This window comes from Thalia democratica, chromosome 2 (genome assembly GCF_965202585.1).
Source record: "Thalia democratica chromosome 2, ktThaDemo2.hap1.1, whole genome shotgun sequence".
Classification (NCBI taxonomy): domain Eukaryota; kingdom Metazoa; phylum Chordata; class Thaliacea; order Salpida; family Salpidae; genus Thalia; species Thalia democratica.
In genome coordinates, this window is record NC_139166.1 from 27,234,878 (window position 1) to 27,256,569 (window position 21,692).

The 21,692-nt window shown below is 27.3% G+C and overlaps 1 protein-coding gene across 3 annotated transcripts in view; it reads right to left on the reverse strand.

Annotated features, from left to right (window-relative positions):
* LOC145829840 (triple functional domain protein-like) overlaps nucleotides 1-21,692 on the reverse strand; it is a 70,182-nt gene that overhangs the window by 40,031 nt on the left and 8,459 nt on the right. For all 3 annotated transcript variants that reach the window (XM_082937711.1, XM_082937710.1, XM_082937709.1), the window contains exons 8-17: nucleotides 21,463-21,608; nucleotides 15,050-15,251; nucleotides 13,788-13,955; nucleotides 12,217-12,318; nucleotides 10,561-10,770; nucleotides 5,655-5,759; nucleotides 4,506-4,678; nucleotides 3,095-3,272; nucleotides 2,182-2,383; nucleotides 1,621-1,790 (exon numbers count right to left, since the gene is read on the reverse strand). In XM_082937711.1, coding sequence (XP_082793837.1) covers nucleotides 1,621-1,790; nucleotides 2,182-2,383; nucleotides 3,095-3,272; nucleotides 4,506-4,678; nucleotides 5,655-5,759; nucleotides 10,561-10,770; nucleotides 12,217-12,318; nucleotides 13,788-13,955; nucleotides 15,050-15,251; nucleotides 21,463-21,608 — 1,656 coding nt within the window. The remainder of the gene's footprint in view (nucleotides 1-1,620; nucleotides 1,791-2,181; nucleotides 2,384-3,094; nucleotides 3,273-4,505; nucleotides 4,679-5,654; nucleotides 5,760-10,560; nucleotides 10,771-12,216; nucleotides 12,319-13,787; nucleotides 13,956-15,049; nucleotides 15,252-21,462; nucleotides 21,609-21,692) is intronic.

Below are 21,692 nucleotides of genomic sequence, written 5' to 3' on the forward strand. Positions count from 1 at the left end.
CATTTTTAACTAAATATATATATATATAGAATTGAGTTATTTAACTTAATAAATTAAATTTTTCACACTGAGCCCACCTTGAGGGCTTTGTTAATAAAAAGGTTTATTTAAAGATGCAAAACTCGAAGAACTCAAGTTTCGTGATTACTCACTCATCAGCTTCAAAACAAGTTTAAAATAAAGCACAAAACAAAATCACTAATGAAGGTAAAAAAATTTTTGCATAAATAGATTATGACGCAATTTTGAAACTATCAAAAAACGTGCAAAACGGCTTGTGCAAAAACTAATCTACCAACAGACAATAAACTAGCGAAAATTCATATAACTTCAGTGAGTAACTACATATCAGGACAGATAATTGGAATAGATAAAGATAAAACTAAGATGCAAATTGAAATTTAGGTTATTTTAAGATGAAATTAAAACTTGTTAAACAAAAAGATGTTTGAACAAAAGAAGCGAGTTTGTATCGTCTTGTAGACATATAAAAAAGTCGCTTTTAAAGTTTAACAAGTTTTAATTTCATCTTAAAATAACCTAAATTTCAATTTGCATCTTAATTTTATCTTTATCTATTCCAATTATCTGTCCTAATATGTAGTTACTCACTGAAGTTATATGAATTTTCGCTAGTTTATTGTCTGTTGGTAGATTAGTTTTTGCACAAGCCGTTTTGCACGTTTTTTGATAGTTTCAAAATTACGTCATAATCTATTTATGCAAAAATTTTTTTACCTTCATTAGTGATTTTGTTTTGTGCTTTATTTTAAACTTGTTTTGAAGCTGATGAGTGAGTAATCACGAAACTTGAGTTCTTCGAGTTTTGCATCTTTAAATAAACCTTTTTATTATATATATATATATATATATATATATATATATATATATATATATATATATGTATTTAGGTTACTCATTTTCTTTTTATTTTACCTCACAAACGTTTTCAAAACTAAACAAAGTTTTTTTTCAGTGATAATTGAATTTGAGATATTTAATTAGTAGACAATTTTTAAAAAAAGTTTAAATTATTATGACGAATGAAAAGGGATTTAAAAAAATATAAATTTTGGGTTTATCAAGTAAATCTTATTTAAAGATAAATTTGCTTTTATATTTAAAGCTATTTGAGTGTTTAACTTAGGTCGTTCTTCCTCAATCAATATTAATTCCAGGCTGTAGAGTTTGCTTTGTTTACATCGTTTCAAAACTTAAAACTTTTGCACGGTGACAGAGTTTTGACAGTATGTGCAACTATTGGTGGTCAAATATTGCGCTGTTTTTGTCTCTTCCACAGTAGTCACAACAAATTCTCCTATACTGGAAAGGCATCAAAAGAATTTTCCGACGGATTGCAGACCACTGCGGAACACAACGCAATATTCGACATTTTATTCTCTATTTGGCCCACTGTGAGTACTTCTTTTATTGTTTTAGTACGAATATACTTTAAACAAAAATTTAAAAGTTTCTGCATGATGCACTAATAAAAACTTTTATAAAGTAATTTTTTTGTTGAAGATCTCAAATGGAAAAAAAAAGAGACCTACTAAAGTAAAAAAACAGAGTTAATAATAATAAACAGCTAATTTCACAATATTATTAATGGAAACCAACTTGGGTGGCAAAAATGTGCATTCTTTTCACTTTGACGTATCTCTCAAGTTTGTGGCAATGTTCAACGTTCACAATCTTCAGTTCGTGGAACCTCTGCTGAGTGATGTCCTTCATCTCGATTATCCGCTGCACCACATTCATTTCTCCATCACACGTCAGTTCTGATAAATCTGTAAAAATAATCAAGTAGTTATATGGCCACATAAGTTACCATAATTAATATTCTAACAACCGTTTCATAATACAGGACTATAACTTAATACATACTAGATATACAATCACAACTTAGGAGTAAATTTTTTTAATAAATTAGTATTAAACCAAATTATGTTGTATAAACACATATATAGCCAAAATTTTTAAAAACAATTTTTTATAAAAACTAAGAAATAAATTTTAGCTGATAAGGATTTGTTAGACATAAACAACAGTTAAAAGGTTTAAAATTGAAGTTGAAGGCATAGCAACATCAAATTCAAAATGTTAATTACTATTTTTTAAACATAATTATCTTTTTTTTTAATATAAAGAATGCTTCTAAACTAAATAATTAAATCAAACCACTATGTTCAACAGAGAAAATGAGGTCCTGAGCCTTGGTGGAAATTTGGTGAATGTTAGAGCAGATTTCATCGCTCTTTGCCGACTCCATGCGGTGAACATTTTCAAGCTCAGTGCTGTCAGGCAGGCAGATGAGTTCATTGATTTGCATTGTCGGCTGGTAGTTCATGCCGTCCGCCCAACACTCCATAGCTAACATCGTCTGAAATAATTTTGCTGTAACTTACTATGATATTTTTAAATTATATTTTCAAGCTGTTTTTAATAAAAGTTTGATAAAGTTGCTACCAAATACTAAAACTTTCCAAAAAATTTTAATTCTTTGCTAAACAACGAATTATTAATTAGAAAAACAAGTTAAACAATTAGTGCTTACAACTAGCAACAAGCTAAAAATGTTTTTATTTGGTTGATATTTGTTTGTTTAACAATTAGCGTAAACTTACAAATTAATGCTCTGGAGGTAAACTTATAAGCTAGCAAATATAAATGTATTTCTTAACTAAATATACAATTGTGGATGGTTTTACAACTCTTAAAACAAAATGAATGTAATTTTTAAGCTTTATGTAAAGTTTAAAGCATTTATTACATTAAACAAAAGTTTAAGTTGCTAAAAGCGTAAAACGTACAACACACATGTTATATCATTAACTTTTTTTTTAATTTTTAAAGTTACCAATCTATATATTTTAAACCTTAATTAAATAAAACTTCAAAATACATACATACATTCAATTATGTAAACAAAACTATTGTTTATTATTCTAAATTCAATAACTAGTTAGTAGAAAGAAGCCCATATCGCTACAAAAACAAAAGAATAATACAACACTTAGCCTGATACAAACTCCTGTTTAATTAACTTTTTTCAAAATCTGATTACCGAAACAAACAGAAAACATGCACAAACTTCGGACGCGTCCCTCTCGTAGTAGCGGAACTGGAGGGCGAAGTCGAGTTTGAGCTCGTGATCGTGGCAGAGGTCGTCCAGGTTGTTCTGCTCCTCGTTCAGCGTCCTCACGATGTTCTCAACGTGCTCGATGGAGGAGGCCGAGTCGCAAGTTCGAGTGTCTTCCACGTGCGCGCACCTGTCAAGTTGAAACTTGTTGTACAGGGATACTGCCATGTTGCAATTTCTAAACATTACTGATGATCTGCATCAATTTCAGAATAAAACAAAAAAATTAGTCTTTCAACATTTAGGCTATCAAGTTACAAGTACATATGCAATTGAAATTCGTTGAAAAAGGCACGTTGTTATTGTTTTAATAATACAATTTTTAAATGATGTTGATAATCTTTATCTGAAAACAAATAAAACAAAAAAAAAAAAATTTAAATATCGAGGCTAACAAGTTGAAAGAATGCAAGTTATTTTTAATACAAAATAAACGGTTCTTAATTTGAAATTAACAAGCTAATTCTTATCAAATGAATATAAAAATCTAGTTTCTTATTAACAAAATATTAATATCTTATTTTTATTGAAAAAATTTATTAATAGCTTTTTACCTTCACAACAAACTTTTTAGTGCGGGTTTAATAATTGAACGCTTCTGATCCAAAAGCTTAAAATTTTCAATCTTAATCAAATTAAAACTGAAAAGTAATTACGAAACTCTTCACTGCAACCTCGCTTAAACCTGTTGTTCGCTTAATTTACCTACTAGTTTCATTAAATCCGGGAACTTTCAAATTTGTAATAATAAAAAGTAATTAAACGTTATTAAGTAACGTATTTTTGGCAAAAATAAACTATTTTCTAGACTAAACTTAAATTCAACATCAATCTTGTTTTAAGTTTCTATATGTTTAATTTGTAAAACTTATAAGCGCTCTATACAAGTTTCAAGGATATTTTCATTAATTAGTAAACAGTAAAATATGTTGTTTACAGAACATATAGTTATTATTAAAAATTTATAAGTCTTTATAACTGTATCTTATTTTTAAAAGCAATAACCTTTGATAAATTCTAATCAATTAGTATTATTATGTGCGGTTTTTACAATTTTTTTCATGTGTTTATTCAAGTAGTTTCATTAAAAATATCTATGAGCCTCAACAAAAATAAAGTAAATTATTTTTTATTAGTTCAAAAAAATGTTAACGTACCAAAACATAATGAAAAAATTAAGATGTTTTTAAATATTTTTATACAAAATATAATCAAAAACATTTACACCAACCTACCAATTTTATAAATTTAATGAACTAAAATTTTAATTAATTAAGTTCAACTTAAAAATTAAGATCATGAATTCTTTTTTGTCGCTGCATACTTAACAAAAAAACACTAACCGGTATAAAAAAAAACCAACCGTAGATTGTGCAAGAGGTTTTTAGCTTCCTTTTGGCAACTGCAGAAAGCAACCACCAGCTTTCTTCTCTGCGCAGTGAAACTTCGCAACTTGTCCTCGCACTGGTCCACATTGTCGCTGATGTCCGTCAGTTGGCTGAACGACGTCCTCGCTTGCTCGTAACCTTTCCATAGCTGTGTATAGAACAAACCAGTAAATGTTTTTTGCTCATTACATTAATTACATGGTTTTTTTATATCTCAATAAGCTTTGATTGCAAAGTTTATTGCGCTGAACTTATAGAAGTTCTTTTTAATAATGGTGGTTGAAATTAAAAATTAGGAAAAAAGTTAGGGAAAACATTTTACAAAAACTAACCGCTTGATGATGCTATAAACATTCTAAAAAAGTTTTAAATAAAAAACGTTTACTTTCCAACATCTTTGACAAAAATTATGACATGTCTATATGTTTTGTACAACATTTAAGCTTTTTCAAAAAAAAATAAGTCTACACAAAGATCATCAAAATCTGCAAATAGTCTATGCTTTGAATATTAAAAATAAACCATACTTTTATCAAGTACGGTTTAGAAATTTGAGAAATGGCTTAGAAATCTGATAAGACCGCGTGAATGATTGCTGCAAGTTAATTACAACTGCATACACATGAGTTTTTATCTAAACTGTTCCAAAACTTATCAAGCGTTTATAATCTGCGTTATAATGGTTTTAAAGCTGTTACAGAAAAAAACGCTGTATAATACAATAATGTTGCAATTTAATAAGTTAAACCGGTTTTATTTGTTGTATGTTTTGAGCAATTTGCAAGCAGAAAGGGTAGACGAGTTGAATAGGAACAGGTTGGACGTTTATCAGCGTAATTTTATATTCAATAACCGTCAATGTAACAGAATATCTACTACTCATGTGCGTTTGTTTGTAGAAAAATGTTTTATCCCGACAATTTTTTATCGCTTTCGTAAATCTTCGTTAATAGTTAAATGTTAGTATTAAATAACTTTTTTTTTAGCTTTCCAACGCAAAAATTCAAAACTATTTAGTTTAAATTATTTTTAAGCCTTACTTTCGTAGGTTAATAAAAGTTATTATAATGAATTTATAAATATTGCTATAACAATTATAAGCCTACATATTTTTTCAATCAAACCTCGGTTAGATTGGTGTTGAACTGCACACTCAAGTCCAAAATGTTCCTTCTTCGCTCCACTCTCCGCACGAAGTCGCGAATCTGCTCTTCCAGATTTTGTGCCACCTGCAGTTTAAACTGTTCAGTAAAGTATTTAAATAACTAAAGCGGTGTACAAAATGTTTAACAATTTATTTGTGTGAAATAAAACAACTCTTACTGAAGTTTTACCACCGCTTTGTTTTGCAAAAATTGCTCGTCATCACTTTTGCCACTTATTGGTACTTTTTGAACTTAATTACTTTGAACAACATGAAACAAATGTTTCAGCTGACTAATAAAACTTTCTCACGTGTTTTCAACAGCAGACCTTAAACTTACACAATGCTATGTAATGCCAACCTTCAAACGTGATCATGTAATGGCCGTAAAGACGTCAAAATAAGTATTACAAGAATTACTCACCACTTCAGATTAGAGTCAAGTTTATTAAAAAATAAACAAACAAAAATTTATATGACATCGTTCTGTGAGTCTTTGTAGAAATCTAAAACTGAGCAACTTTTTGAAACTTTTATTCATAAGAAAAAATTCAAATAGAAATTCATAGCTTTTAAAAAAATGACACTACAAAATATTATTTAAATTTAAAAGTATATATGTTTTTTTTTAAAGCATAATTCTTAAAATCTATGTCGTAAAAATGCGTTTTCGAACCTATTTTTATATACCAAAAAACCTAATTTAAATGTTCACTGAATGAAAATAAATTCCAAATATCACACACAGTTCAACTTTAGAAACTAAAAAGCTTAAACTTTAAACAGAACGAAAAAGCAGCGATAAAAAATTAAACCAACGTTGAAGATCAATCTTGAGAAGTTTTGCTTTGAAAATTAAAAACTGAAGTGTGACAAATCAATAAAAGTAAGCAAGGAGTAACCGGCTTTCAGTTGCAGAATGCGCTGCTGGCTAGCCAAACTTGCTGTAGTCAAAGGATGTTAAAGGTACCATAAATAAATCGTTTTTTCATCTTATCATTATCAATCAGTAAATTTGAATTATAAACCCATTCAAGGTTTTCCTTTTAGTTAAAACATGATTGTTCACAACAGTTTTTGTTTACTATGATTGAAAACATACTTCAAACACTTGATGTTTGTTACCTCAAAAGGTTTCAATTATGTTGATGGACGCATGAAACTTTTAATCTAGTTATTGCGTCACGAATAGACTCATTTAATGTGAATGACGTCTAGCAAACATTCAAAAATTACACAGTTAAATTGTAGCGTTAACAAACAGAAAAACTCGCATATGGCGCGCGACATATGGCCTGCAAAACTTCTTAAAGTCTTTGTAAACCCTGCTTGCAACTGAAAAGCAATTTATCAAAAATTTAAACCTTAAAAATATAAACCAAGAACCTTTTTCTATTTACATATGGTAGTTTAATGCTGCCTTAAGGCTAAAATCAAACCAAAAAACTTTGTTAAAAAGCATAAAAACTACTTCTATTTATTTCAAACTAAAATTACTGTAATTGAAGTTTATTTTTTAAGTCTCTACTAAAATCGTTATTAAAGCTTATTTAATTTCATTAGTCGGATAAAAATAATATTTACTATTATTGCTATAAATATCATAAGAATGTAACAGCCTTGCTTAGTTTTGATGGTAATAAAATGTTAATTAAATTTTCAGAAAAATATTGATTGAAAATAAGCCACATTATGGAAAGTTTAATTGATATACAGCCAACTAACTATAAAAAACATTGCAATAAAACTTGGATATTAACTTATTTATGTTAAAAAAAATTTTAGCAGAACTTTTATGATTAATTGTTTTTTTTTGTTTTTTTTAACTTTTAATCGGTTTTGAAATATTTACTACAGAGAAAATCTTTAAATACTCATATGAAACCAGCAAAAGTTATAATTATATTGTAAAGTTTATAATTTAAAAACGAAAAACTAAATTCAGTTTTTTTTCTTCTAATGGTTTGAAAACTCTTATCAAAACATTTGCCATATTGTCAACAAGTCGTTTAAATAAAACAGATGCGGGCTTATTTCACTACGTCACCACACAAACTACTGGTCGATTGAGTGTTTTTTAATGCTTTTTTATTTGCTTTCAAAACACCAAACTTATATTTGAAAGTCACAAGGTTGCAAAGTGATTCATTTGAAAGATAAATTAAGCAAACAAGTAGGTGCAAAGTTTAAGTTTACAACTTGTCAGAAACATGAAACTTTTTTTATTTATGTACGCATTTCTTCTTTCAATCACAACAACGAAATTGATAGTTTGAGGTTCAAGGATAGTGAAATCACGATAAATTTTATGACCGTTTCGGTTTTAAAGTAGTTTTCTCACTGAGGTAATAACTGAAGTGAAACTAACATGTTTCTAAAATTTATTGTGTAGCAATATAAAAGTAATACAGCAACTTAAACCAAAGTATTTGTTTTCTATGAAATAAAGTTTAAAATCTGATTATTACCGTTATTAAAATTTATAGTATGTACTGATATATTAGTTTTTTAAGTTTTCTGTAAACTTTATGCGTTTTATGAGACAACTATTGTAAAATAAATTTTAACTACATGGTAATCAAGAAACATTATAAGCTAAAAAATCAATTAAAACGTAGTTTTTAATACCCTTTGCATATAAGACCTTTTTACAAAAAATAAAGAAAAATAGTTAAAAAAAACTATTATATTGAGGGAGAGTACAAACGTTTTATAAAAGCTGATATAGTAAAACTTTTGTAAAATATTTTCAACATATGTGTTACTATAAAACTAACACGCTAACTTCTTTGGTTTTTATAACCATGTGTTGCACACACAAAACGCCGTGTTTCAACACCTCTGAGGTTTCGATCTTCATTGTAACCAAATAAAGTGTGAAAGCCACTACAAAAAACTTTCACCACAAAAAGACAAAAGAAATAAAAAGGGCGGGAAAATAATTTTGATAAATCCGGTTTTGAAAGTCGCAAACTTAACACGTACGATTGTTGTATGAGTAATTTGTTCGACAAACAATTATTTTGTTCTTTTGTTTAACTTTAAATGAGTGATGGAGTTTCAGTTAAAAGCTTATTGATTTATCTGCTTTTTTCTTGATTAATTACTTAATCTTCATTTTTTCCTTTAGTCTGCGTAGACGTGCAAAACTGTCAAGTTATGATAATGAAACACAACTATTTTTGACTTTGCTTCTACGAAAAAATGAACTTTAGCTTCATATGTTTTCTTTGTTTTTTGTCTAATTTTTTATTCCCTTTCTATGAGTAAAATATTTAAAAAAATTGTAAAACTTTGCAAACAGTGATATCATTAGTTGTTTTATACGCTTATTTTAACATAAGCTAATTATTGTCATTTGAAAAGCACAATAATTATAAACCATATCACTAATGTACCTTCTTTTTCTCAATGTTTGACAAATTCAATATCTAGAATGGTTGATGCACAACAAGATGTTTTTTATTTGACAAAAAACTTCACTCAAAAACTATGTAAGTCATTTCAAAGCTAATTATTTAAATTCTCTGATTGTATGTTTATGTTTCAGCCCAAACTTTAATTTTGATACACTAAAAAATACATATATCAAACTAATTAACTTACGAAGCTATTTAGTTATCATTCTTTAATTGAAACATAAATTATTAGCTTTTAAATATCTTAGAAAATCTTTATTATTCTGTTAGCTAAGTTCCGTACTTTTCCAGTTGGAGATTAATTTTTCATTACTCTTTTATAAACATATCCATGGTGTAGATTAGAATTCAAAGTTTCAAATCTTAAAAAATACTTAAATATTTTTGTGTATTTAGTATTATTTTACTGAATACAACTAGTTACACAAAAATGTAGTAAAACAATTAGATAATGGAAAGTTGTCATATAAGCTCAGTATAATGATGGGTACAGAAAATTAAATTTTTCTTAAGGACGCTTGGGTTTAATTGCGAAAAATAATTCATGCTTAGCAATAAGTAATAGATATCAAAGCTTTCGTACATTAAAAACAGAGTATTTATTGTATGCATCACTGATTTATACCTAACATTTAAGTTTATATATTTAACTTTATACGAACCTACATTAAAGTGTGTATCTGTTACATTATTTAAAAGTGTGCATTTTTAGTTGATAAGTATTATGTTAGTTTCAATATTATTTCACTAAAATTTCTTTTCTTAATTTATTCATTAATGAATTAATTATAATTCTAATTTAGTTGTTTTTTATTACAATCTTAAACAAACATATCTTATCTTTAAAAAATGTATTAAATTAGTAATACGGCACTATAATATTATGTAAGGTTTAAATAAATAACTTTTATGTAAAAGTTTCAGTGAAAACTCAAATATTTAAATTCACCTAGTTTAAATAAACTTAAAATACTAATAAAAATCATTGTTTTTATTAAAACTATAAGACTGAATATGGATTTTATTTCGAGTAGTGTGTTTAGCATTTTTTTTTACCATTGGAATTTGTCTAAGCAAACAAAACATCAAAGCAAGTATAAAATACTTTCAAACGCCAAAAAACAAACAAAATGCTTTCAAGTAAGTTGTGGCGAAAATACACATGGTCCTTGATTGATGTTTTTATCACTTTAGTCAAATCAATCAGTGTCACTTTACTCGTTTATCTAAATTAGTATCAAACTTTAAACTATAAAAAAGTGTGAACTTTAAAAGAATACGCAAAAAACAAACAACCACCATTTAAAAAATTAATCATACAGCAGATAAACTCGTTTGAGAATTTTTTTGAAACACTTTTTACTTTATACCTCAACAAAATTTTTGCAGAAAATGCAATTTTTATATTATTTCATCTAGTTGGTATCTATTTAAAATCTTAAGTAAATTTTTTCACCAACAAGTTACCTGATATATTTCGTGGGGGTCACAATCTCCGTTTTGGGCCAGCTGTTCCGCCACGTGCAACAGCTTCTCGGCGTTGACGTAAGTGTTGCTGGCGACCTGCTCGAAATCCGCGTGTCTCCTGCGAAGCAGCGACGCCCGGTGCAGAGACCTGCCCACCGTCGTGTATTTTGACAGGAACTTTTCGCCGTGCTCGCGCACCCAAGCAAGTACCTGCGAAACAGCAACCTCAGGCTATACAAAATTATTCTTTTAATCTAACGGTATTCTAACACTTTTTATCGTTTCTAATTTTCATGAAAATTTTTTATTGAACTCAAATAAAAATCTACTCATTAACTAGACAACAACTTCTACAGAAGTTTTATTCCTGATGTTACTTACTTAAAATAATACTAGACTGCACTAACTTAAATCTTTTTAAAGGATAAGATACAGACGATTAGTAGAAGTTATTAGAATTCAGCTACTTTTTTTATTTAAATAAGATTATTTTTTGCGCTAGACTAAATATATGATCCTAAAGAAGTGCTTAGGTTCTTTAATCTATAGTTTTTTTTTTAGTGTTTGAAAGAATTAGCTTCTGATAAAATGTACTTCATATATAATAAAACTGCCAGTATTAACGTGTAAACTTTCTCGATTCAAAAAGGAGGCTAAAAGTTTTAATACGAATGTTAGCTTTTTCAAAACGTATTTAAAAGCTCTCTTTTATTAAAAACAAAGACACCTGTCAAATAAATAGCAGGTCGGCTAATTTGGCTGGCATTCAACTTGAAAGTAAACTAAAACAACCTTTTACTGATCGATTGTAATCCGTTAGAGCATGACTTTTACAAAAGTTCAGTTCATGCTCTTGTAAAGGCAATATGATATTTGCAGTAAAACTTCAGTTTGTTTACACTAAAAAACCTTATTTTTCACGCTATTTAACTACCCTTTGATTGATCTTAGCAACTGATAAGCAAACTAGGCAAGTACTTTATTACTTTTCTAATTTGAGAATAATTTTGTAAAAACAAAATTATAGCTTTATATCAGCAGATAGCAAAAGACAACAATAAACCATTGTAATTAGTTGATTAAATCAAAAAAATGTTAATCTAAATCTTTTTCTTTTCCAAAATTATTCTAGAGCAAATCGTTAATTTTTGACTTAAACTCGTGAATATAAAAAAAAGTGCAGTCACATTACTAAAAATAGTATTTTGCTTTTCACTTCAAAATTTTGAATAGGGTGGTGTTTACAAAAAAATGATTTGTAAATCCTTAGGAAAATTATTCACTTAATGACGTCACAAAGCCTGGATTTAGCGCAGCAGGAAAAATAAGATTAATAGTCGACAAAAACTACCTCTCAACATCTAACGACCAAACCGCGTGAGCTTGTTTGCCTTTTGTTGCGGAAATTTTGCAGACCAAAATAAAACTCTGCATTGAGTCAGAGTTTTTTGGACTAAAGTTTATTTTTGTAAACAAATTACTAAACTACATTGTTGTTGTCGAAAAATAACTTAAGCGTGACTTTAAAAAAATACCGGAAAACATAAAGAAAAAGTAAATGGTATAATCAAATTGAAAACAGATATTATAATTTACTTATTTGTTTTAAATAAAACGATTTAAATATAGATATTAAGTATAATAAACAAAAGTTACCTGTTGTACATCGTTTTCATACACTTTAAGCTGATGCTTCTGTAATAGAGATTGTTTTCTGTCTTGCCAAGTTTTTTCTAATTCCCTATGGTAGTGAAACACCTGTAGTTTATACTTTTTGCCAAACATACCTCAACATAGTTACAATATTAATTACATTCAGTTATCTAAAGGACTAATTTAATTAAACTGGCACTGAAAATACATTTATTATAACATTTAATTTTTTATTATTATAACAAAATTTCTTAACATCAAAATCATTCCTAGTTTACGAAAAAACATTGCTTACTTTTTTATAGCTATGAAAAAAAAATTGTTCTATAAAGCTCATATTCTTACACTATAAGTTGGTATAAAAATCTACATGTAATTGAAAACATTTCACACAGGACAAAAAATTAGGCCAAATAAATGACATAAGTCTTTGTAATCCAAAAATCTGTCAAAAACAATTGTAAAAGGATACAAAATCATCAGTCTGAGTCAAAATAATTGTTCAGAAAACAAAACTAAAAGAAACAATAAAAACTGTTGTCACTGCAAAAAGTTGGTTTTTTATCCAATAAAAAGACTTGCGTCATAAAAGTTAATTGTGGAAATCACAGCTTGTAAAACAAACCTTCGTTTGTGCTGATAGAAAAGCTTCCGACATTTTACATAAACACTAAAACAGCTGAAAACAAAATAGTCGTTTCCAAATGACAACATGGACTAGAATGGAATACTTTTGTAATATACAAAATTAGTTTCTAGTTTATTATGAAGAGTTTTAATTAAACATTTATTGAACTATTTTATAGCTTACTTTTCTTTTCTTTCTTAATTCACATTAGTTAGTAACTCTAGTTTAGAGCAAATAAATTTGTAAAACAAACATTTTATATGAACTAATTAAAAGCTTTTGTAAAAAATAAATTCTATTAACTACAACTTCAGTTCATTTCGCAAAATTAAAATGCTTAAGTTAGTGTTTTTCAAGAAAATATTTTTTAACAAAATCAAAAAAATCTTTCTACTAATTTTGCAAACAAAAATATTTAATGCTTTCTGATGCAAACTTTATCTAAACTAATACAGTTAAAAACTACCTGCTACTTCTTTTTTCCTTATAAACAGCAAACATTTTTTGTATATTAAACATAAACATAAGGCAGTACCAGTCACTGAATAGTACGTTGTTTTTATATGCATATATAAGTTAAACAACTTAATTCTTTTATACGGCGAAGGGATAATACAATATAGACACAGTATTTTGATCTTTATACATGTTTATTTATTAAAAAATTTTGAACTACCATCCTTATAATTTTAAGCCAACTTTCATAAGATGTTATAGATTTTCGGGTTTTAAAGATACGAATTTACTTTGTTTCTAATACAAAGTAAAATGAAGAGAGTCATACAATATATATGACAACAACAAAACTTTAAATTGTTTTTTCAAAGTAGTATAAAAAAACAAACTCATTCTGAAAACTCGGAACTGGCTGGAATATCAGCTTTAAAAATTTGATAAACTTTATATTTCTATAACATAATACAACAGCAGTAAAATTTAATCTCACCTCATGCATTCTGTCGAGCACTTGCTGACTGGCATTGTTGTAATCAATCTGGTACATGTCTGGTGCTGATAATTGGTTGGCACCATTTGATCGAACCATTTCTTGCACCAGCATCTCCTGCTGCGGACGTTGCAAAAACTCCAACAAGTCTTTACCGTGATCTCTTACCTAAAAAAATAAACTCCATTGAAAAATAGTTTTTGTAACAAAAATCTTTTTTTGTGAAGAAGCAGGTGTAACTAATTTAGACTTAATTTAGTTTCTTTAGTAGTTTTAAGTCAGTTTTTTTTTTTCAGAAGATCTTAAAACAACTTTTATAGTTTTACTTTATGCTTTTTACAAACAATTCTAAATTATAAGTTTTACTTTAAGTGGTAAAAAAATACAATAAATTTAAATCATTATTTTTTTTTAGTTTAACAAAATTCTTTATGTTGTAAAAATCACATTTTTACACTTCACTGTTTATGTTCTAAAAGTGTGTTGAACATATTGAAACAAAAACATTGGACAGCTATTTTAGACAGTTATTCTCTTAAATATCAAAAACTACTCATTAAATGTTGTGTATTTTTATTACCGTTGCTTTCACATGAAAACAAATTGAGTAATTATTTAATTACTGCGGCGCAGACCTTCTAAAAAACTATCGTCTGAAAACTGACTTTCACCGATCGACGCAAACTCATACAGACGTTTGCACGCAACTTTTATGTATTTCGGCAAAATGCAAAAACAATCGAAAACATTGTTCTTTCCAGTACACCTTGCATGGTACAGTAGTTTTGTTCAAGCTAAGCTCGCCTTTGCGGTTTGAATCAACAACATGCAGTGACGTAATTGCTTTCATTTGGAAAACTAGAAGATTGTTTTGCAAGTTGTTTGCGACTTTCTAAAGCCAAAGTTCGTTTTCGCGTAGAAAGGGATTATAAAAACGTGTCACGAGGTAACAAAGGAAAGCGGATTTGTAAGCTGTAACGTCGCTTTAACTTTAATAGGTGCTAATTACCAGCTTAGTTAGTTGGTTATCACTAAACGGTTTCATGTAAAAACTTAAACAAAGGGTGCTTTTGTTAAAAAAAAAAATTTCAAAAAACTTACAATAAAAGATTTTTATCGCTTTTACTTCTAAAAAACCTTGAACCGACAGCCTTAAGTTCAAAATTTTAACTGTAATAAGGTGCTACAAAAAACATATAAAAACAACTTCCAAAACTGAATATGATAACAATATATAACATTTATTCACGTTTCTCACTCACCTCCGCATAAGTCTTGGTGATTTTTTCGTGCAGGTCGTTGTGCTTCTGCATTGATTTTTCGAGGACGGCGATGCACGCGTGTATGGTGTCGCCCTCGTGCGGGTACCTGCCGTCGTCGCAGCAGTCCCGCTTCCACTCCGACGTGGAATGGATGTACGACTCGACTCGCTGGTGGAAGGAAACCGCCAACTTCATCAGCTGGCTGTTGGGTGTTTATTCGTTGAGTGTTAGCGACAAACAAAAACTACGTATAAGCAGACTGTTATACTTTTTGCAAATAAATGTTTTTTATAATTATGAATTTTGTTTATAATTACAGTTGTAAACCTAATATAGGTTTTGTAAGTATTTAAATTTTTATTGGAAAATTAACAAATGAAAGTTTAGAATCAACCTAATGTATTTCTAAAATGTTTTAAGGACTTTCTGAATAATGTAAGAATTATCTATCAATATAAGGGAACAAATTAAACGTAGGTTTTATTTTTGAAAATTCAAATGAAAATCAACTTTTCAAAATCCATAGAGAAACAAACGTCAGTAGTACTTGTGACATTCATGTACTTTAAAGCAGCATACTTCAATTTTTGTTATTCTAATTATCTATATGGAAGCTGTATCGGAGTCAATTAAATTGAACTTTCTTGCTTTATAAAGTGCCGATGAATACAAACAAGCTTCCAGCACTTCAAGTACTGCAAGTTCGTTCTAAAGTTTCACTAACGTTCTATTTTACGCTGGCTTGTAATTCTAGCGACTTCTGATTAATTTAAGAATTAAAAAAAATAGTATGTAAGGATCAAATAGCCTAAAAATTAAAACAATTTTTTGTATCATTTACTTTTTATTAAAAAAGTGTACTTTTGTAAAATTTATTAAATATGAGTAAAAACAATATACAAAACTTTACAGTTAAGGTTTACAGTGTGCAAACATTGCTTCATTTACTTCTCATAAAATCTCACCGCGCCAATTAAATTACGAGCTGTAAACATTCACATCGTGTAGCTAACAACTGCAAGTCCGGTATTAAGCCGCGGGAAGATGCTAATCCAATTACAAAACTATAGAGTTACCAACGACATTTTCACACTGAGAATTGAGAAGTTTTTACTTATGAATTATTCACGAGTTTCGTCGCTAGTGGGCGTTAAAGAACGAATTGTTATCAAATAACTTTGTTTGTGGAAAAAAAAAAACAGAGACTGCTGAGATTTAATGCAAATTTAAGGCTTAAACCTAATACTGTTACAGTAAGAAAATATTTCGCTGCATGAAATAATGAGAAAATTTGTTTTTTTTTTACATTCATGACCATATAAAAACACTGAGCTGATCTTAAGTATCCCTGCAAGAATATTCAAGAAGAGTTTTATGATTTTTCCCATTAGAAACTCTTTTTTATTACATCAATTTCTTAAAAGCACAACTGAAAAACCGTGTAGTACGAAATTGTAGCAAACGAAGCAAACTTTAACATACATGTCATGAATAATTAACAACTTTTTACTACTTATCTCTGCACGTTTTTTTAACACAGTTTTTTGTTTGACCTAAAAACTTTTCACGTACAAAGCATCAAACTAGATGTTTATATACTTCATAACTTAGCTGCTGCCTTCTCAGTGTTATATTATAAATATAGTTTGTATACTACTAAAATTAGCAACTAACATCTCAAACATAATTCTGCTATATGTGAATTTTGATGAAAATTTCAACTATTATGAAAATAAATATATTTGAAACAGTATCTACTATTTTTGTAAATTATGTATTTTCTGTATGCACCTAAAACATTTGCTCAAAAAACAACTTTCCCACTATGTTTTTTTTTGTAAACAAACAAGAAAACTTATTTACTGTTTAAACATTAAACTTGACTTAAAATATACATTTGCATAAGTTTTACTGCATATGTTGAAAAATGAAGCCTTTTCCCTTAAATATATTATCAAAAATGCAGTTGGAGAAATTTATTAGACGGCTAAAACAACACTTAATAACAGTCACTTATTGAAATATTTCGTAAGAATCACAACGTGAATATCAATTTGAGTTAACTTTTTTTTTTTTTATAACTTTAAGTTACTTTTACTTTAAAACACATTAAACAATATTAATTGAAGTTTGATCCTTCAGCTATTTGTGTTCAAGACATTTTGAGCTTAATTTCACACAAAACTAAGAAATATTTCTACATTATTAAACAAGTACAATCACAGATTAAATTTAAAAACAATTTAATTGTGTTAGTCGTTTCTTATAGAACCTTTACAATTTGTTTGTACTTGTTTGTACTTGGTTAAATAATGTGTAATTTGAATACTACTTGAACCATATTTAGTTTAAGCAAATATGTAATTTAATATAAGACTTTTTGTGTACAAAAACTTTAGTACAAACTTAATATTTTAAGAAATTGAATACAATTTTTAATTTTAACATTTTAATTTTATGTTTATACTATTTTTTTGTTGATATACCATCTCAATAAATAAAACATAATATGTACAAACAAATATATATATAACACATCAGTTAAGCATATGTTACAGAGATATTCTAAATATAAACATTTTAGGGTATTTACAGACGACAAAAGACACACAGGGGTTAATTAGAATTCAAAAGTTACGTGTGTATTTTTAAAGTCTAGGTTCTGCTATAATTAAGGTAGGGCATATGCTAAAACAACTTTTCAGGTATTATTATAAAAATAACTCTTTGAGCCATTCATTATTGTACAGTGCTTAGATAAATTTTTAAAATCAAAACTTGGTAGTTCTTTTGAAAATACTTTTTCTTTGATAAAGGTTATGAAACTAATAATACTTGCAAAAAAGCAGTCTTCGGAAAGTTAAACTTTAAAAAAACAAAAATTTTTAAACAATTTTTTAATATAGCAGAAGTTTAGATAACTTAAAAGACTTTTTTTACAATGTTTGTTATTCCAAAACAATTGAAACGCTAAATAGCGCTTGATAAAAAAATTAATACTACAGTTCACTTTGAGCTTTTTTACTATTATATTTATGTTAGCTTACTATAATATGTTACATTATAATAATATTTGTTAATAAGAACTTACAAACATACTTATAACTTCTCACAAAACATATAATTTTCAAGTTTATTTAAACAAAACGAGTATTGAAAAATTACTTGGTGTTAAATTTTTGTTTTCAACTTTTGTTTAAACTTAAAGCTCTTGTAAATAAATATACACCACTTAAGTACAAAAAGTTTTATGTTGATTTCAAGGGCTTCGAGTGTTTTGAGTTTAAAGTTACTAAAAAGTTTCAAGGAAACTTAAAATTTCCTTAAATTAGTAAAAACAACATGACAGTATTTTGCTCAAGTTGGGTAACTAAAAACATTATTATTGAACTCCCAATATTTTAAGTTGCAAGGAAACAATAACAATAAATTTATGTGTACTTTTAATAAAAAGTCACAATACATTTATTCTGAGATGGACCAGAATAAATTTTGTATTTTTAGTTTAATAAAAAACTTGGTTACAATTTATAAAAAAAAATACCTTTTTTACTACAGTAGTATAACTATTAATACGTGTATAATCTATAAGTAAAACTTTTTGTAAATTAATTAATTTCTAATTAAGTATTTCAACGAACTTCTCTTATCAGAATAGCGAGTATTTTAATAAAATAATTTTAGGTTTCGAAAACTTGTTCACAAAGTTAATCTTTAAGTTTAGTATCTATATTTAATATCAGATTGTAAAACTAGTTAAGGTTTCAACAGTAACATTTAAGTATTTTACGAAAGATAAAAGTTAATAAAAACTATACAGTTTCTACCAGTTAAACTTAAACTAATTATCAGTTTCGAAAAATCAAACATTTGTTTAATGAAGTATTATTTTTTTATTAAAGATATACTTAACACACTACTGTGTAAAAGTTATAAAATTTACGATAACATAAAAATTATTATAAGTTTATTATGACTTTTGAAATTAATTTTATACATAATTTGTTTCAATAATTAAAATATTTAAATTGTATTTAAATAACCGCTAAATACTACATGAAACCGTAAAGAGAAATATTGTTTTAAGGTTATTTATGAATTCATTACAACTTAACATTCAATATTGATGTAAGCATTAATATACTTTTCAAGTAATTACTAATAATGAGTTTTTAATTAAAATCACTTAAAGCTTAATGTGGCTTTAATAAATTAAGAAAAACATCTTAACACCAGTTATTTAAAACAACATTGCTTATAAACTGTTACAATAAAGTATTCAGTGGAGAATTACATTATCAAAACACTCATGAAATTAGAAGACGTATGACCGATTATTATTTCATTAAAATATTTGTGTTTTAAATCATTTCATATTTCGTAAGTTGACGTTCAAAAGTTTATGTTTTAAAAATTACAATATTGACTTGGTAATTTCTCAAAAAATTTTAAAGATCAAATTATACTTTTTACTTAAATTAGTGGTTATAAAATGCAGCTTTATTTTTTAATTTAAAATCTTATTCAGAAGTTCGTAATAAAATTTAAGGTTAAACATTATTAAAAAAAAAAAAATTCATAAATAAAAAGTAGTGAGCATTTCAAACAACTACACACTTTAAAAATTTCTTTTAGAAAAACATTAGCAAGTGTTTATTCTTAAGTAATTTTTTTAACCATCATTACTACTCAAGTTGTATTTCAGGACAATAATTTAGTTTAATCAACTTTGTTTAAAACTTTTTTTTTTTAATCATGCTTAAAAAAAAAAATTATGTGCACACTTTTAACTTAAACTAACTAAGCACTAACTTACATTTTAAGCAGAATATAATATTATTTAAATTTTATACATATTTTTATGATCTTTTATCGCCTTATTGTAATTTTTCTTTTTTACCTTTCCGCATGTGTTTTAAAACTCATATTCCAGTCTAAAATTAAATTATCTTATTTAGTTTTTGTTTTTCTAAAAAATTGATTATTCAAAACTTGTTTTGTTAAAGGTCTTTGTCACAAAACTTATCATGTACTTAAAAGTCTTCTTTACTAAGATTTACTATCAGTCATTATTTAAACTAATAGCTTAATATATAATTACAATTAAATATTTTTTAAGTCTCAAATTAATTTTGATACTTAACTTAATTTAAGTTATTACATCAGCAACTCTATATAAGAGTTTCCCAAAGAGGTAATTTCGCCCCCTTAGTTTGGAAACTACTCCCCTAGATTATTATAGTTTTTCTTTTAATTCACTCTGATTAGCCTTATCAATTATAAAACAGTATATATATATTTTTTTTATTAAACAAAAATATCTAAATAAAACTATAATTAGATTGCATTATTTCAAAGAATTTTATATCGTTACAGTGTAAAATCAACACCAAAATATGATGCTGCACTTTTATAAATCAGTTTTCTAAAGTTATGTTATACATTCTGAAATAGTTTAATAGAAGAATTTAAAATTCACTAATGTAAATACCATTTGCTTTGTCTTTATTATAAAGTTAAAAATATTACTATACATACAAGAATATTACATAAACTCTTATTGTAATTGCCAGAAGTAAAACTGAAACAACTGATATTGAATTAAATGGACTTTTTTGTTTATTTTGTTCACAAACTTAAACCTCATATCATCCTAAATAAGGTAAGTAGTGAGAAAAACCAGAATGCATTAAAAATAGTTTATTTTTGAACTCTGACTTCTAGCATATATTATTATCATTCGAGTTCAATTCTGCAGAGTTCCTTATACCGTGAGATTGATTTTAAACGGTGAATTGACGATGTTGAAGTACTTTTTAATAAAGCAGAAATTATTGGTAGATAAGTTTTAAAAAAGTAATAACAAATTAATGTTTAAATGTAATACGTGTCTATAAATTATAGTCGCCACATCAGCTAGCCGTTGTGTACAATTTAGCTAAAATATATTTTTAATCTAATTTAGTGTGTCTAAAATATCGATTTTCTACAAAAACTTTGTTTTATTACTTTCACTAACCAATAACTAATGATTTGGTTTCCCATAATATTACTGTTGATAAATACTTTTAAAAAGTTAAACATCATTAGATTACAAAGTATTATAACTATTGACGGGTAAAATGCGTTTAATTGTAATAAATGTATTAAAAGTCTTTGATGCAATTCACTTTATATAAATAACTATTTAATCTGCTTCAATGACTTGATAACATAAATTAACAAAATCATTTATATACAATTTTTTGTATTAATTGTTATGGTCTGATCTATGCTCAACATCAAGTGGTGTCTAAACAAGTAGACGACACTTTTTCCAATTACCTCATTATAAAACTGTCATTTGTTTCAACATGTAAAACGTGAAAAAGTAACAATAATCTCAGACTGCTTCATTGCAACTGCAAACAAACCTTCTTTCGTCGAGCGAGCAAGCGAACTTCTTCCAGTCTTGGTCCAACTTGGTGCTGATGCTGGTGATGAGCTCGGCGTTGTGGTGGTTGCTTTCCAGCATTCTGTTCGCGTGCAGCATCACGCGATGCACGTTCATGTACACTTGCTGAGGAATATTTTCAAAATTAAAACCTTATCGATTACTTCCCATGCAAGGAAAGCGTTGGAAGTTATGTTTTCATTTACTTAT